Source organism: Mytilus galloprovincialis, chromosome 11, assembly GCF_965363235.1.
Source record: "Mytilus galloprovincialis chromosome 11, xbMytGall1.hap1.1, whole genome shotgun sequence".
Lineage (NCBI taxonomy): Eukaryota > Metazoa > Mollusca > Bivalvia > Mytilida > Mytilidae > Mytilus > Mytilus galloprovincialis.
Genome location: NC_134848.1, coordinates 53,175,574 through 53,189,829, shown reverse-complemented (window position 1 = coordinate 53,189,829; position 14,256 = coordinate 53,175,574). Strand labels below are relative to the sequence as shown.

The following is a 14,256-nucleotide window of genomic DNA, read 5'->3' as shown; positions in this document are numbered from 1 at the left end:
CTTTGTATATATTATGTATTTTTGTTCATATTATTCATGATAAGTTTTTGTTACACTAAAACTTCTTTTAAGGGGGGAGGTGTTATGATATTGTAATTATTATGTTTATTTATGTTGGCCTAATTTGTGTTGTATGGCCTGATAGTTGTTTACCAAATAATCTTATAACTGTGCAGTTTAGGAATGATTGGAACTTTCTAGAATGATCCTTATTAAAGATGCGTAATTTAAACTTCTACGTTATTCCAGAAACTTCCGTTGTAACTTTCCAGGATTTTCCACAATGTTCCATTATAGAGTGTTCTAGAATTTTCCATGACAACACTATATATACAGACACTAAAGTTAAACTCTCATAATTAAACTTGGACATAGACATTGATAGACATTAGTATTCACAGCATTTGGATTGACACTTTTATTCTACAAACAACATCATACTGGATTGTGACATTAGTAGTGAACGTAATATTCAAATTGGATTCCGAAAGATTTCCGGATACAGATAAAGATAACAGATTGGACTCATATTTTGACAGTTAAGTTAACAGTAATATTTGTGTAATACCTTTTGTAAACTTTTGTATCTTAAATATTGTTAAATTTTACTATTGATTTGTGTCTTTTGTTGGCTACAATTTAAAGGCGATTTCTGGCCGTAACATAGTTATCTGAAGAGACACATGAGAACACATGCTTGCGTAATGGTATAATGTTAAATAGTGATAGTTATCTGAAGAGACACATGAGAACACATGCTGGAGTAATGGTAAAATGTTAAAAAGTGACAGTTATCTGAAGTGACACATGAGAACACATGCTGGAGTAATGGTATAATGTTAAATAGTGAGTTATCTGAAGAGACACATGAGAACACATGCTGGAGTAATGGTAAAATGTTAAATAGTGATAGTTATCTGAAGAGACACATGAGAACACATGCTGGAGTAATGGTATAATGTTAAAAAGTGACAGTTATCTGAAGAGACACATGAGAACACATGCTGGAGTAATGGTAAAATGTTAAAAAGTGATAGTTATCTGAAGAGACACATGAGAACACATGCTGGAGTAATGGTAAAATGTTAAAAAGTGACAGTTATCTGAAGAGACACATGAGAACACATGCTGGAGTAATGGTAAAATGTTAAAAAGTGACAGTTATCTGAAGAGACACATGAGAACACATGCTGGAGTAATGGTATAATGTTAAAAAGTGACAGTTATCTGAAGAGACACATGAGAACACATGCTGGAGTAATGGTATAATGTTAAATAGTGACAGTTATCTAAAGAGACACATGAGAACACATGCTGGAGTAATGGTATAATGTTAAATAGTGATAGTTTTCTGAAGTGACACATGAGAACACATGCTGGAGTAATGGTATATGCTTGAAGATTCAATTACGCTAGTAATTAACAAAAAGGCATGACGACACAAACAGACCCAAAACCTCACGTCTGTGATGTATGTGGCAAAGGGTTTAGTCAGCATTGGTATTTACAGTGTCATAAGAGAACACATACAGGTGATAAACTTCATGACTGTAGTGTATGTGGTAAAGGCTTTAGTCAGTCAGGTAGTTTAAAGATTCATATGAGAACACATACCGGTGATAAACCATATAAATGTGACGTATGTAGTAAAGGATTTAGTTACCTTGGACATTTAAAAATACACAATAGAACTCATAATGGCGATAAACCTCATGAATGTGGTGTATGTGATAAAAGCTTTAGTCAGTCGGGTAGTTTACAGAGACACATGAAAACACATACGGGCGATAAACCTCATAGCTGCAGTGTATGTGGCATGACGTTTATTCATCTTTATAATTTACAGACACATATGAGAACACATACAGGTGATAAACCTCATGACTGTGATGTATGTGGTAGAGACTTTAGTCGGCTGGATAGTTTAAAGATTCACATGAAAACACATACGGACGATAAGCCTCATACCTGTGATGTATGTGGTAAAGGGTTTAGTCTGCGTCGTTATTTACAGAGGCACATGAGAATACATAAAGGGGCTAAACCTCGTGACTGTGACGTATGTGGTAAAAAGTTTAGTCATCTTACTAATTTACAGATTCACATGAGAACACATACCGGTGATACATGTAAACCTCATGAATGTGATGTATGTGGTAAAGGGTTTAGTCAGCGTCGTTATTTACAGAGGCACATGAGAACACATACAGGTGAAACACTTCATGACTGTGGTGTATGCGGTAAAGGGTTCAATCAGCTTTGTAGTTTAAAGAATCACATGAGAAAACATACCGGTGATACATGTAAACCTCATTACTGTGATGTATGTGGTAGGGTGTTTAGTCAGTCTAGTAAACTAAAGTATCACATTAGAACACATACAGGTGATAAACCTCATAACTGTAACGTATGTGGTAAAAGGTTTAGTCGTCTTGGTAATTTACAGACACACATGAGAACACATACAGGTGATAAACCTCATAACTGTGACGAATGTGGTAAGGGCTTTACTCGGATGGATAGTTTAAAGAGTCATATGAAAACACATACGGACGATAAACCTCATGACTGTGACGTTTGTGGTAAAAAGTTTTTCTAAGAAATTAGATAAACATCAGAAAAATTATTCAACTATTGAAAAAGAGTGTTTTGCAATGTTGTCAGCACTTCAACATTTTGATGTATATTTGAATCCCACTGTATATCCTATTCTTGTTTATACTGATCATAATCCTCTCACCTTCATGCATAAAATGAGAAACAAGAATCAGAGGTTGACTAGGTGGAGTTTATTGTTACAGGAATATGATGTAATTGTAAAACATATTAAGGGTAAAGATAATGTAATAGCTGATGCTTTATCTAGAGCTTATTAAATCACTTTGTATATATTATGTATTTTTGTTCATATTATTCATGATAAGTTTTTGTTACACTAAAACTTCTTTTAAGGGGGGAGGTGTTATGATATTGTAATTATTATGTTTATTTATGTTGGCCTAATTTGTGTTGTATGGCCTGATAGTTGTTTACCAAATAATCTTATAACTGTGCAGTTTAGGAATGATTGGAACTTTCTAGAATGATCCTTATTAAAGATGCGTAATTTAAACTTCTACGTTATTCCAGAAACTTCCGTTGTAACTTTCCAGGATTTTCCACAATGTTCCATTATAGAGTGTTCTAGAATTTTCCATGACAACACTATATATACAGACACTAAAGTTAAACTCTCATAATTAAACTTGGACATAGACATTGATAGACATTAGTATTCACAGCATTTGGATTGACACTTTTATTCTACAAACAACATCATACTGGATTGTGACATTAGTAGTGAACGTAATATTCAAATTGGATTCCGAAAGATTTCCGGATACAGATAAAGATAACAGATTGGACTCATATTTTGACAGTTAAGTTAACAGTAATATTTGTGTAATACCTTTTGTAAACTTTTGTATCTTAAATATTGTTAAATTTTACTATTGATTTGTGTCTTTTGTTGGCTACAATTTAAAGGCGATTTCTGGCCGTAACATAGTTATCTGAAGAGACACATGAGAACACATGCTTGAGTAATGGTATAATGTTAAATAGTGATAGTTATCTGAAGAGACACATGAGAACACATGCTGGAGTAATGGTAAAATGTTAAAAAGTGACAGTTATCTGAAGTGACACATGAGAACACATGCTGGAGTAATGGTATAATGTTAAATAGTGAGTTATCTGAAGAGACACATGAGAACACATGCTGGAGTAATGGTAAAATGTTAAATAGTGATAGTTATCTGAAGAGACACATGAGAACACATGCTGGAGTAATGGTATAATGTTAAAAAGTGACAGTTATCTGAAGAGACACATGAGAACACATGCTGGAGTAATGGTAAAATGTTAAAAAGTGATAGTTATCTGAAGAGACACATGAGAACACATGCTGGAGTAATGGTAAAATGTTAAAAAGTGACAGTTATCTGAAGAGACACATGAGAACACATGCTGGAGTAATGGTAAAATGTTAAAAAGTGACAGTTATCTGAAGAGACACATGAGAACACATGCTGGAGTAATGGTAAAATGTTAAAAAGTGACAGTTATCTGAAGAGACACATGAGAACACATGCTGGAGTAATGGTAAAATGTTAAAAAGTGACAGTTATCTGAAGAGACACATGAGAACACATGCTGGAGTAATGGTATAATGTTAAAAAGTGACAGTTATCTAAAGAGACACATGAGAACACATGCTGGAGTAATGGTATAATGTTAAATAGTGATAGTTTTCTGAAGTGACACATGAGAACACATGCTGGAGTAATGGTATATGCTTGAAGATTCAATTACGCTAGTAATTAACAAAAAGGCATGACGACACAAACAGACCCAAAACCTCACGTCTGTGATGTATGTGGCAAAGGGTTTAGTCAGCATTGGTATTTACAGTGTCATAAGAGAACACATACAGGTGATAAACTTCATGACTGTAGTGTATGTGGTAAAGGCTTTAGTCAGTCAGGTAGTTTAAAGATTCATATGAGAACACATACCGGTGATAAACCATATAAATGTGACGTATGTAGTAAAGGATTTAGTTACCTTGGACATTTAAAAATACACAATAGAACTCATAATGGCGATAAACCTCATGAATGTGGTGTATGTGATAAAAGCTTTAGTCAGTCGGGTAGTTTACAGAGACACATGAAAACACATACGGGCGATAAACCTCATAGCTGCAGTGTATGTGGCATGACGTTTATTCATCTTTATAATTTACAGACACATATGAGAACACATACAGGTGATAAACCTCATGACTGTGATGTATGTGGTAGAGACTTTAGTCGGCTGGATAGTTTAAAGATTCACATGAAAACACATACGGACGATAAGCCTCATACCTGTGATGTATGTGGTAAAGGGTTTAGTCTGCGTCGTTATTTACAGAGGCACATGAGAATACATAAAGGGGCTAAACCTCGTGACTGTGACGTATGTGGTAAAAAGTTTAGTCATCTTACTAATTTACAGATTCACATGAGAACACATACCGGTGATACATGTAAACCTCATGAATGTGATGTATGTGGTAAAGGGTTTAGTCAGCGTCGTTATTTACAGAGGCACATGAGAACACATACAGGTGAAACACTTCATGACTGTGGTGTATGCGGTAAAGGGTTCAATCAGCTTTGTAGTTTAAAGAATCACATGAGAAAACATACCGGTGATACATGTAAACCTCATTACTGTGATGTATGTGGTAGGGTGTTTAGTCAGTCTAGTAAACTAAAGTATCACATTAGAACACATACAGGTGATAAACCTCATAACTGTAACGTATGTGGTAAAAGGTTTAGTCGTCTTGGTAATTTACAGACACACATGAGAACACATACAGGTGATAAACCTCATAACTGTGACGAATGTGGTAAGGGCTTTACTCGGATGGATAGTTTAAAGAGTCATATGAAAACACATACGGACGATAAACCTCATGACTGTGACGTTTGTGGTAAAAAGTTTAGTTGTCTTGGTTATTTACAGACACACATGAGAACACATACAGGTGATCAACCTCATTTCTGTGATGTATGCGGTAAAGGATTCAGTCAGCCGGGTAGTTTAAAGAATCACATTCGAACACATACAGGTGATAAACCTTACAACTGTGACGAATGTGGTAAGGGCTTTACTCGGCTTGATAGTTTAAAGACTCACATGAAAACACATACGGACGATAAACCTCATGCCTGTGATGTGTGTGGTAAAGGGTTTAGTCAGCGTCGTTATTTACAGAGTCACATGAGAACACATACCGGTGATAAACCTCATGAATGTGGTGTATGCGGTAAAGGGTTTAATCGCACTGATAATTTACGGAGACACACAAAAACACATATTGACGTTAAACCTTATATCGGTGATGTATCCGTGAAACAGTTTAGTGAGCATGGTATTTAAATAGTCACTGTTTTACAGGTTCACATGAGAACACATGCATGTGATAAACCTCAAATCAAAGATGTAAGTGGTTAAGTGTTTAGTAAACTTTGTAATATATAGATTAACATGTGAACACATCTCGTGACTGTGACATATATGGTCAAGAATTTATGCATCTTATTAATATACAGAAAAATGGGAAGACATACGTGCGATATACCTTGTATTTGTGATGTATGCGGTAAAGGAGTCGACCATCTTAGTAGTTAACAATTTTACATGAGAACACATACAGTCGATAAATCTTTATTTTAACTGTGGTGTTGGTGATAAAAGTTTTAGTTATCTTAGAAATGTACAGACACACATGAGAACACATACAGTCGATAAATCTTTATTTTAACTGTGGTGTTGGTGATAAAAGTTTTAGTTATCTTAGAAATGTACAGACACACATGAGAACACATACAGTCGATAAATCTCATTACTGTGATGTTGGTGGTCATTTTTTTTTAGTTATATTAGAAATGTACAGAGACACATGAGAACACATACAGGAGATGTATCTCATTACTGTGATATTGGTGATAAAGATTTAGTTATCTTAGAAATGTGCAAAGACACATGAGAACACACATAGGAGAAACATTTCTTTTCTTTAATGTTGGTTGTAAAAGTTTTAGTTATATATTAGAAATGTACAGACATATGTGAACACATATAGGAGATAAATATCATTACTGTGATGTTGATGGTAAAAGTTTTAGTTATCTTAGAAATGTGCAGAGACACATGAGAACACATATAAGAGAAAAATCTCTTTTTGATGTTGGTGGTAAAAGTTTTAGTTATACATGTATTAGAAATGTACAGGGACACATGAGAACACATACAGGAGATAAATCTCATTACTGTGATGTTGGTGTTCACAGTTTTATTTATATTAGAAATGTGCAGAGACACATGATAACAAATATATGAGATTATATGTGGTAAAAGTTTAAATCGGCTTTGTTATTTACAGAGACACATTACAAGACATGTATACACAGGAATTTAATGCATGTGTTGCAGAATTTATTGGAATTGGTGACTTAAAAAGACACTTTAGCATGTTTGTAGAATACAAACTTGGGCAAAACTCGTCAAAAAGATGTTTGTTTTAAAGAATTAATTCATCATTTAACATTGATAAAGATTGTGTAAATGTAAGAACATAAGCACATACATGTATTTGGTTTTCTCGTTTGAATTTATTTACATTATCATATCGGGGCCTTTTATAGCTGACTATGCAGTATGGGCTTTGCTTATTGTTGAAGGCCGTACGGTGACCTATAGTCGTTAATGTCTGTGTCATTTTGGTCTTTTGTGGACAGTTGTCTCATTGGCAATCATACCACATCTTCTTTTATATATATCCATATATATCTGTATATATTTGAGATAAACCATGAATTGTTTATTCATGTGGTGGGATGTTTAGTGTGAGTTGTAATTTTTAATTATATATATAGATAGACACATTAGAACACATACTGGCGGAAATCTTGTAAATGCGATGTATGTGGTGGAGTGTTAGGTGTGAGTTGTTAATTATATATAGATATATACATTAAAACAAATACTGGTGGAAACCTAATTAATGTGATGTATGTGGTAGGAGGTTAAGTGTGAGTTGTAACATTTAATTATATATATATAGATCGACACATTAGACAGCAACCATTTCATTTTCTGTGGGGGCTATGGTTTTTTTTTGGAAAAAAAAGTTTGTTTCCAGTTTTTGGAGAAAAAAAATTATTTGTTTTTGATTCTGAGAAAAAAAAAATGTTTGTTTTACCCTCAGCTGCCACTATATGTAATGCTAAAATTGAAAAAAAAAAATGTTTTCGACTTGTCACGAAAAAAATAGATTGTTTTTCGCCGCAGGCGAAAAAAACATTTGTCCAGAAAAAAAACCATAGCCCCCCCCCCCCCAGAAAATCAAATGGTTGCTGCCTTAACACACATACTGGCGGAAACCTTATAATATGATGTATGTGGTGGGGTGTTTAGTGTGAGTTGTAATTTTTGCTTATACATAAAATTATATAGATAGACACAATATAACACATACTGGCGGAAACCTTATAAACATGATAAATGTGATGTATGTGGTAGAGGCATTAGTGAGAATGAGACTTTACAGAAACAAACAGTAGTTATAAATATCACCAATTTTTAATGTTTGTGCTAGATAATTTCCTGAATTCATTATTCATTAATGTGATAATTGGTAAAGGGTTTAGTCGGCTTGTCAACTTAAAAACACATAGGAATACATGTTGGAGATAGCCCTCATATATAGATAAACATCATGTGTGTGATATAAAAGTTGTGCCAAATACGGCTATTCGTGGGATAAGAAAATCCTTAGTTTTTAGAAAATCTAAAGTTTTGTAACAGGAAATTTATAAAAATGACCATATAATTGATATTCATGACAACACCGAAATGCTGACTACTGGGCTGGTGATACCCTCGGGGACGAAATAATCTATACAAAGCAGTACAGATCCAGAACAACAACAACATGTCATTTGCTTTGATCAGATTATTTTGTTCACGAGGCGTTTTCCTAAACAGATATCCTGTGGTATCAGATACAACATACATAATACAATGATATAAGATCCTTTGTTTTATCATCACAAAAATATAACGCATAAATAAAATTCCCATACTTTACTATGTAATTAGATATAAGAAGATGTGGTATGAGTGCCAATGAGACAACTCGCCATCCAAGTCACAATTTATAAAAGTAGTAAACCATTGTAGGTAAAAGTACGGTCTTCAACACGGAGCCTTGGCTCACACCGAACAGAAAGATATAAAGGGCCCCAAAAATGACTAGTGTAAAACCATTAGAGATCGATATACAGTATCGTGACCTGTAGGTTGCACTTCGTAAATACAGCTCACAATTGAACGTTAAATAAATAAGAAACAATCAATCAACAAATAAGGGAAATTGTTCCTACATTTTTTTTTTGAGATCATATCTGGGAACCAGTAGGTAAACAAAACAAAATATCTATGAATATTTTACATCTCCTCAAAAGAGGCGTAGTTTATGAAACAGCTGTTTTTACAAAGTGTACCCTACAGGTAACGAGACTGTTTATTCATCTTTAGATTCGGTAATGTTTCATCATCGCTGATTTGCTGCGTCATTAACATATGCCCCACATTTTGCTTTATTCTTATTGCTAAGTTCAAACTGTAAAATATGCAGTTATTATAACAACATTAAAATGTTATTACGTCTCCAGACCCCGTAGATGCAATCGAAGTGATTAAGTTATTTGAAGAACGATTATCAAGTGTATAATAATTATTAAATGATTTTCAAACGTATGTGAAATGGTTGATGAACTGCATATATATAAGAAACACTTTTCATTAAAAATTAGAATGATAAAAGAAAAGACATTATTTTGAATGAAGTGTGAAAAAGGAAAATTACATCAAAGGGATTGTATGTATCGTCTATAAATATATTCTGATATTTAATGTCATTATTTTTTGACTGGTTTTATGTTATCATTCAAATGGAAATTTCATGTAAGATAGTTACGTAATTTAATGATAAGATCATGTGGTTCAAAATCTGAATTTTATATTTTAATTTAGAATAATATATCTAATTTGTCTTCAAGAAAGTAAAATAGCGAATTCCATTTTTACTGAATGAATAAATGTCAGTTTACAGAAAAACACTAATTTTAAATGTATCATTTACATATTCGAATTCAAGTAGATTGTATGGTTGGTTTTTATTTTGACCCTTTGGTTTAAACACATACAACAAAAACTAGCAGTCCATCTTTCACTTTTTGTGCTGACATGAATTGTCATTGATATGGTTATATTTATAAATTTACTGTTTACAAATTTTTGAATTTTTGAATACTAAGGCTTTTCTACCTCAGGCATAGATTACCTTAGCTGTATTTGGCAAAACTTTTAGGAATTTTGGTTCTCAATGCTCTTCAATTTCGTACTTCATTTGGCCTTTTTAACTTTTTTGGATTCGAGCGTCACTGATGAGTCTTTTGTAGACGAAACGCGCGTCTGGCGTAAATACTAAATTTGGTCCTGGTATCTATGATGAGTTTATTTAATTAAAACTGAGTTTTAATTTAAGGTTTAATCGTACTATATTTGAGATTGATATTGCAAAATACTGCTTCCCTATTTAATTATCGATTTTCCCTAAAAAGTAGACATAGGCTTTTGTGACAATGGATCGATTTACCGGGGGGGGGGGGGGGGGGTTCGAATGAAAAACAATATTCATAATCTACATGAATTTACTTTCTGTTCTTAATGGGATTATAAGAATAACAAGAGGCTGTCACAACGACAGCAAACCGGATTTATTAACATTTATGTGTGTCCTGGCAATATCACAAGAACCATAACTGATGAATGCTGAAAGTGAAAATCGTCAATATCAAATTTGACCTCCATTTTGTAGTCAGTATCAACATATTAAAATTTGAAAAGCTTTGGTTGAACGGTTCATGAGTTAATGCATGGACAACATTTGATTGCCGCCCGCCCGCCCGCCCGCCCGCCCGACCGCCCGGCCGCCCGCCGTACATCCCCAAATCAATAACCGACATTTTTGTCACAAAAATCCGGTTAAAAATTGCTGAGTATTGTTTTCGTATTACAATAAGTGCGAAACATTTCCTAAATACTGATTAAGTGTAGCCAATGTTAAGACTATATTTAAACCAGGGTAGTCTATACTGATACATCTTTTTGTAGATACATCACGATAACTTAGTTTGAGCTTCATTATACCAAGGTAGCCTATAGTGATACTTGTTCCTGTAGATAAATAACGATACTTTAGTTTTAGCATCATTATACCAAGGTAGTATATGGTGATACTTGTGTCTGTAGAAGCATCACGATAACTTAGTTTTAGCATCATTATACCAAGGTAGTCTATGGTGATACTTGTGTCTGTAGAAGCATCACGATAAATTAGTTTTAGCTTCATTATACCAAGGTAATATATAGTGATACTTGTTCCTGTATAAGCATCACGATAACTTAGTTTCTGCATCATTATACCAAGGTAGTATATAGTGATACTTGTTCCTGTATAAGCATCACGATGACTTAGTTTCTGCATCATTATACCAAGGTAGTCTATAGTGATACTTGTTCCTGTAGAAGCATCACGATAACTTAGTTTCTGCATCATTATACCAAGGTAGTCTGGTGATACGTGTGTCTGTAGAAGCATCACGATAACTTAGTTTTAGCTTCATTATACCAAGGTAGTCTGGTGATACGTGTGTCTGTAGAAGCATCACGATAACTTAGTTTTAGCTTCATTATACCAAGGTAGTCTTTAGTGATACTTGTTTCGGTAGAAACATCACGATAACTTAGTGTTAGCATCATTATACCAGGGTAGTCTATAGTGATACTTGTTTCGGTAGAAACATCACGATAACTTAGTTTTAGCTGCATTATACCAAGGTAGTCTATAGTGATACTAACACTTAGTGGAAGTGGAGAATCGTCGTAATCTAGATGACAATTACAACAAGCAAACACAGGACATCAATGGAGCAAGACAGATGATAAAACATAAAGAAGGAAGTCACACATAAATTTTACAATAACTTCATCAAAATCTGCTCTCATCTTCACATTACTAGTTATTTGCATCATATCAGCAATCGTTCAAACAATGATTCTTTTTTTGAAGAATAATAAGAGTCGGCCGTCCATGAACATTTTAAAGGATTGGTAAATTAAATATATGAAGTACCTAAGGATCCTAATATAGAATAATTTCGACAATCAATTTAGCATTTAAACTTTTATGTTTATAATTTTAACAATTTAATAAATAATAACTTTAGATATTTGATAATAAATACATATGAGGATAGTTCTAAAAATACATCAAACCTTTAACGTTATTTATGAGACATGATTGATGATTTGTTGCATGCACATGATATACATATGCTTTAAGTTAGCCTTTGATTTATGAGCATTCAATACCTATACAAGATTACTAAATGGACGTAAGTTATATGTTTAAATGAAAAGAACACTATTTATTTCGTGCGTCCGAAGCGATTTTCTGGATTAACGGTCATCATAAACGCTCAAATCCAAACAGTTAAAGCTAACGAAGTACAAAACCTACACATGATATTAGTTATATGATCAAAAAGGACCTTCAAAATAGCCAAATTCATATAAGGTCAACTTTGCCTGAGGGAGTTAAAACCTTATGTTTCTTAATAATTTCTCAAGGTAATCAAGGGAAAAGTTAAGAAAAGTTGCTATTAATCATATCTGTACTAAAGCACTGACTACTGAGTTGTTGATACACTCTGGACTAATATCTCACCAGCAGAGGTAATGACTCAGTGCTAGCGAATGAAAATCGTATTGGAAAAACATATATATTATATATATATATATATCTTACATTAATTTGTAGGATCCTTTACTATAGATAATTTAGCTGATCTGTAAAACTAACATCTCCATGCCTTATATATCATGCACTGTAGTACGACGCTACATTAAAACTGACGTGAAGAGGTAACACCCGGCCATCGAAAGCTTCATTTTATGAAGCCCAGGTGGTCGTGTGGTCTAGCGTTACGGCTATAGTGCAGACGATTTGGTGTCACGATATCTCAGTAGCATGGGTTCGGATCCCGGCGAGGGAAGAACAAAACATTTTGTGCGAAAGCAAATTTACAGATCTAACATTGTTGGGTTGATGTTTAGACGAGTACCTAGAGAACCTTATATAGAATACTTCCGACAAACAATTTAGCGTTTAAACATTTATGTTAGTAATGTTAATTATTTAATATTTTACTACATAATTGTATTTTTTTAATATGAGGATAAATTACATATGGGGGTAGTTTTAAATAGACATTATACCTTTAACGTTATTATGAAGCCATGATCGATGACTTGTTGTATGCACTTGTTATACTTTGAATAGTAGCCTATGATTTAGAAGAATTCGAGATTTAAATAAGATTACTAACTGGACGTATGTTAAAGAAAAGATATCTTCTTCACGCTTCTAAATATAAATCAAAGTACATTCATACACAGAAAGCCAGATTAATTCCATTTTGCAGACATCAAAAGAAATAAGGAGACATGTATCATCATGTTCATCTGGCAGTTGATAACGATGAAAAATATTTGTTTTGCGAATTAATTGTAAATTACTTTTAATGTGTCAATTCCTTTTTTCCTAATTTACTTTTTTTTCTTTTTTTTTTATACCATAAACATATAAATAGATCAGTCGACTTTACTGATATCTAAAGATCTAAGACCGAGAAAACATGACGCTAGTGGGTTGAGACACCGACATATCGTATCGGTCATTTATTTCGTGATGGTGACCCTAAAACTTATATCGTGTTTTCATTCTGTCTTTCTCATAACTCTGTTGAAGCAGTTTTTTGTGTAAGAAGCATACCCCTGTTAATGAAGTCCGCATAGTGTGAAAATGCACGAGCGTAACGTATTTACTGAGATATGTTAACGTCAAACGATGGAGCAAATGTTTGCTTGAGATGTACCATTTGAAAGTTTAGTCTTGGAAAACAGGGATTTATTTACTGAAATTAGCCTTTCGGTAACTTAGAATAGTACTCTATGTATTTTTATCATTTGTTTGTGTGCTTATTACCGATCTGATGAATCAACCCTTTCTGACTAATCAGTTCAATGATGTGCATTTGTTCCAATGTCCTATTTTATGGGAGTGTTGAGAGCTCAAAAATATGTTTAACCTCTCCACATTTAGTATGTGACTTAGTCTTCACGAAAACGTTTTTGACTAATAAGTCCGAAAACCAGTCTGTCATACAATTTCATATTACTAGAACTTTCATGCGGTTAAAGTCGTCTAGTTTTTGGTCCGACTGCCTGAAATGTTTGCTAACTAAGAGGAGTGGCGTCTTAGTGATATCACTCCTATGAACATGGAGACGTTTATGGAATGGTTGCTTTCACTCGCCAACATATTTGGTCACTTTGCAAAATATGTTATAGTTTTATTTTATAGGAGTGTTATCACTAAGAAGTCACTTCTCCTGTTTAGCCAACATGTCAGACAGTCGGACCACAAACTTTACGACTTTAACCGCATGAAAGTCCTTGTAATTGAACAAAATATTCACGGGAATGATGCCAGCGAGTGGTTCGGGAAAGCTTCTGGATAAATTACCCTTA

At 33.7% G+C, this 14,256-nt stretch overlaps 2 protein-coding genes across 2 annotated transcripts; both read left to right on the top strand.

The window, feature by feature from the left end:
- Positions 1-866: 866 nt before the first annotated feature.
- On the top strand, positions 867-2,599 carry LOC143050812 (uncharacterized). The gene has a single exon (XM_076223925.1). The coding sequence runs from the start codon at positions 1,433-1,435 to the stop codon at positions 2,597-2,599; it is 1,167 nt and encodes a 388-aa protein (XP_076080040.1). The 5' UTR covers positions 867-1,432.
- Positions 2,600-4,150: 1,551 nt separating this feature from the next.
- On the top strand, positions 4,151-7,222 carry LOC143052363 (uncharacterized). Its single transcript, XM_076225373.1, has one exon. The coding sequence runs from the start codon at positions 4,375-4,377 to the stop codon at positions 5,971-5,973; it is 1,599 nt and encodes a 532-aa protein (XP_076081488.1). The 5' UTR covers positions 4,151-4,374; the 3' UTR covers positions 5,974-7,222.
- Positions 7,223-14,256: the final 7,034 nt, after the last annotated feature.